The 5,136-nt window shown below is 36.9% G+C and overlaps 1 protein-coding gene across 1 annotated transcript; it reads left to right on the plus strand.

Moving 5' to 3' along the window:
* The first annotated feature begins 332 nt into the window (after positions 1–332).
* LOC117104962 (zinc finger protein ZIC 2-A-like) lies at positions 333–2,436 on the plus strand. The gene has a single exon (XM_033245939.1). The coding sequence runs from the start codon at positions 436–438 to the stop codon at positions 1,522–1,524; it is 1,089 nt and encodes a 362-aa protein (XP_033101830.1). The 5' UTR covers positions 333–435; the 3' UTR covers positions 1,525–2,436.
* The last annotated feature ends 2,700 nt before the right edge of the window (positions 2,437–5,136 follow it).

Raw genomic sequence — 5,136 nt, forward strand, 5'->3', positions numbered from 1 at the left:
TCATGGTTCCGACACACATGAAAAGCAATTCATGTGTGATATATTATGAAAGTTGGCCTAACCTATTATTTCAGATTTTATCATCAGTTCCGAATCGGCTGTAGCCTTTGGAGATAAATGATAATAAATGATTGGATACATCGCTTGTGTATATTGATGTTTGCCAAGTTTAAAGAATCATATCGTAATAGTATCAGCCACGGATCCTAGGGGCTCTAGTGACAGCTTCTGTAGGGCGTCAGCATCTCCGAGTAGGGCGCAGGGTAAATAAACTTATGTTTAAACAGCCAATCAGATGTAAACACACTGAAAAGAGAGGCCACAGATTCCAAAGTTTATACTTTATCATGTGACTAGATACGCACCAACGTAAGTTCGAGGGTATGCCTGTACCATCTACTTCAAGACTCTGAAAGTGTTGAGTGCAGGTTGAGAATGGTGGATCTTTTAAGAACAATTTCCAGTCTAGAACGTGAACAGTTTACGTTACAGAGACTTAATTCCTCGGGGGATGATAGCGATAGTACTAGCTCATCGTCTGGCAGCATTTTAAACCTAGATTTTAGCAGTGATGTTCTGAATAAGGAGGACGATTTGTTTTTAGATTACCTGTTTTCTCAGGGACTTGCAGATTCAATGAATAAATACACTAGTCCAGTGCAGCCACGATGTGAAACTACCTCATCAGGAAACTTTACATCAAATGACATCCCGCAGTCGATTCTTCCGACATTTGAAGAGACGTACGGCAGGGATCGTTTTAAAAATCTGCATCAGAAAGTAACTGAAAACCAAGATTCATTAGATGTAAGTAGATCAATGGAAGAGACTGGTGCACTGGCATTTGCACCATGTGAAAATACTCAACCAATTCAAATTGAGAACGTTTTTTCTTTAAATGAGCAAGGTCAATCTCTTTTGCACCATGCAGAAGACAATAATGTAATAATTTCTTCAACTCCACCGTTTATCAAATTTGAACTGTCGATAAATAGTGAAAAGTCTCATAATGAATATTCGTCTAGAATTTTGCCACAATCTGGGGGTCGATTAATTAATATACCACAAGCCGTAGAGACGGTTAGTCTACCGGTTTCATCGTCTTCACAACCGCAACTGTATTTTTCTGGAATCGTACCTAATAGACCTACATTGCCTCGGAGAATACAAAAGAAAACACCGGATGAACTAAAAATCCATAAATGTCCGTACGAAAATTGTGACAAAATGTACTCAAAAAGTTCACATTTGAAAGCTCATCTCAGACGGCACACTGGTGAAAAGCCGTTCGTCTGCACATGGGAGGGTTGTAAGTGGAGATTTTCACGATCAGACGAATTGGCACGACATAAGCGCTCCCATTCTGGCATCAAGCCCTACTGCTGTAACGTATGTGAAAAGCGATTTTCAAGATCCGACCACCTATCCAAGCACATGAAGGTTCATCTGCAGCAACAACATAGATGCAGCCATTACCAAGTGACGAGCGGATGTAACCCAACTACCACCATGCTGTTTCAGTAACGAAAGCTAGTGTAACAGTTTAACCAACAAATTTAAACTATCAAAATAATGTTTGTAATGTCTCTGACTAAAGAGTTTCGTATCTTGTTATTTGATATTACAATGCATATTTCTCCCGCGTTAGCAATGCAATCATATATTGTTTCCTGTTTGACATGTTTAATGTACAGTAGTGTTATAGTTTTAAAGCCTGGCTCCGGAAAAAGATGGAAATGGTGGTCGTAGTAGACATAATAGTTCCGGAATAGCTGAATTGAGTAATTTAATTATATCAATTTATATTAGATTAGATTGTTCCATTTTAAGATGAGTTTTCATAGCAACTGATGGAGGTGTTTAACTTAATCCTTTATAAAATATAAAAGATAGGCCTAATTAAATTCTTGGAAACTGAACTGCGTCTGATTAAATTTGTTTATCGATTACGTATCCCCTGTATACGATTTTCTGTGGATAATAATTCATGAGTTTGCAGCAAAATTACTTACTAAGTATTATTTTGGAAATGTGAAGGCCTAGAGATACCGAGGATTGGATATTAACATCAAAATGTTTCGACAAATACCGATGTCCTCTACATCGGCATAGCAACGATCAAAGAAAAATGAAGAGGAAATGATACAATATTTGAGGCAGGAAAACTGAGTGGCCAATGATTGTAATTGACAGTGACGGTAGTTTACGGTCATGTCTTGGACTAAAACATAGGTCAATGTATAAATAAAACAAAATGTCTTAGAGAAAGTAGGTATAATATGATATAACTATGTTAGGAACCATAACCAAATAATAAGCTTATTCATACTTGGCCTTATTATAATGTCTGTTATTTTTCTTTTTTTTTATTTAATATTAATTTTTTTGTGATTTTTTTAAAAGCCTGATTAAACTAAAATGTTCAACAAGAAAGTACCTACACCGTCTTATAATATCATAGTTTTAGATTATAGTTTGAATATATCTTGAGACGACACGTTTTCTGTCAAATTTGTTTCAATAATCAAAATTAATAGGAAACAGTTTAATACAAAAATAATAATATTAATACAAACATTCTTCGTCTTATAAATTAAATTGCCATCCATTATGTGGCCCTATGTTGCAAATCCGTTCAGTTTAAATTCACCTTGCTTGATACGGAATGTAATAATTGCTTAAAACAAGATTTAAGTTACCAGATAAAAGAGTTTGCTAATTGATTACCGAACAAAAAAAAATTTTGTTGATTCACAGATTAAAGCTGAACTTGGGCTGGAATGTTTTCCATTAACCTAGATTGGGGAACCCTATACATTATCAACACATTGATAACGTTCGGCTTGCTGGTCTGGCTTATCGCATAGGACATGGATTACAAATACATATACAACCATAGAGATATAGGCTATGTTCAGACACAACGACTTACGCTAGCGTAACGTTAATCGAGTGGTGTGAACTTGTGCGCGGCGTAGCGAACGCCAGTATTATCGCGCAATCACTGGCGTACAGTAATCCAGCAACAGACCCCAGATTAGCGTACGCCACTGATCTACGACAGTCACGCATCGGTGATTTTGAACTCAGCCAAGATTTGACCAATCAAAATAAACCTAGACGTAAACAGACGTACGTTCTAAATCCAAATACAGTGAAAACTTTTGTCTATGTTGGTATAAACAAATAAAAGGTTAGTACTAGACTCTAGTTGTAGGTAAAGATTACCGTACTCGCGCGAATAAACGCCCCTTTTGAGTAAGCGCCCCTTTTGAGTAAGCGCCCCCTTCTAATTTGAATTAGCAAGTCAATAATCTAATCAATCCTGGAACTGTGGTTGTAGGCATGATTGAGCTGCAGAGTGGAAACACATTCTTCTTAGGTCAACTTATCAAAATGAGGATATTTCTCTTGGACAGATGAGAGCTCCGATCCCTGGACAGACAGTATATTTCCAACTTTACTCTTTTTACATATTTGTCTATGCCTAGTCCTACTCCTCTTTTTCTTTTCCCGACAATTTGCACCTTTAGCACATTCTCACCATCTGAGTTTTCAAGAAAAAATACAATGATCCTGCCATCCTGCTAATCTCAATCGGCCGGTGACCAACAAGCTAAACACTACCCACCACCACTCTGCATCTGCTGTTATGTAAATATTCACGCATTCTTGGCATCCATGGACGATTATCTTTTCCACCTAACCACTATTCGTAATGTCCCTATATAATCTTTTTTCATTCAAAAAGTGCCTCTTGAATTTAATAATTTCCCATAAGAACCCCGCGATTTTCATCTATTTGCATAAGCGCCCCTCAATTTCCACTCTGTTTTAAGCGCCCGTTTAAATAAGCGCCCCTCAGAATGTGCAAAAAAAATATTTTAAGCGCCCAGGCGCTAATTCGCGCGAGTACGGTATGTCTCAAACAATGGCTGTACCTTTAACGTCTACTTTTAATATTTGTTATCATGTGCTGCAATAGTTTAAAATTCCAATTACAACACGTCATTTGCTACTGGATTTCACTGCCTGTTGAAAAATACTGGCCACAACCGCTGAGAATAAACTGTACTTTATTCTGCCTTATGTTTCCTGCCTTATTTTTGTGCCAATGTTCCAAATCACGTTCATAGCATTTAATAAACCTTAGAGAACGTATTACCAAGGTATATCAAATTTTGCTTGATGAATCTTGAACTTATAATAATTAATGCCAATTACAACAATCGGTTATGGAAGGACTATAATTATCATAATACTGTTTGCATTGTGTTTGGGATTGGCTTTAATACTGTTCCCTCTTTTTGTGCACGAAAACTGTAAATAAACATCACTCCGCTGATTGTGATTTCAAAAAGTACGACAATAAGCTTGCATATGCAGTAATTGAGAAATGTTTCAGAGGATTATCAGAAAATTGAGGTAAACATCCTTCTATGTAAATCGTTTGATTCGAAGACAGACCTAATTTGCTGCAGTTTCTGTCTTGTCCATTACAATAACATCCGGGCGGTGGTGTATCAAAGTTTAACCAATCGTGAAATGAATCACACCCACAGCACCCGTACTCAATCTGGAGTGTGTTCCAACAATTAAACATTTTCCAATCGGTCTCCGATTTATAGAATCCAGTAATAATTACTCCGAGAACTTTCTTCAGAAATACCGTTTTTTAAAGCTAATGATCCAATAAATATAGAAGATTCAGTAAGTTGAACAAAACACCAAAATAAGTTTGACAGATGACGAGCAACTGCCTTCCTTCGATGCAGCCATAAATATAATTCGTAAATTTCTGCCAATATTGCGGTGATTCCAATAATAATTACAGCAATTATCATTGTCCGTAGTGGCAGTGGAGTGATGCTTATACATGTCAGATGGATTCGAACCCAGCAAGCGACAACTATCAACACAATACAGCTGCCAAATAACATTATTGGTGTGTTACTCCATGGTTGGGGCTGAGGTAAGAAAATTTATGATTATGGCACCTCAAAGTGGCCGGCAATGGCACTCTCAGACAAACTTTAATTATGATTTTTCTTTTTTCTCCATTTCTTTTATAATTTTAGGGGGCTCTCCTCCTTGAATCCACCACTGTGAAATTATAATTTTTCATGTCCTTTACAT

The sequence above is a fragment of the Anneissia japonica genome, unplaced genomic scaffold, assembly GCF_011630105.1.
Source record: "Anneissia japonica isolate Jap-2015-1 unplaced genomic scaffold, ASM1163010v1 scaffold640_len1575945_cov177, whole genome shotgun sequence".
NCBI classification, from domain to species: domain Eukaryota; kingdom Metazoa; phylum Echinodermata; class Crinoidea; order Comatulida; family Comatulidae; genus Anneissia; species Anneissia japonica.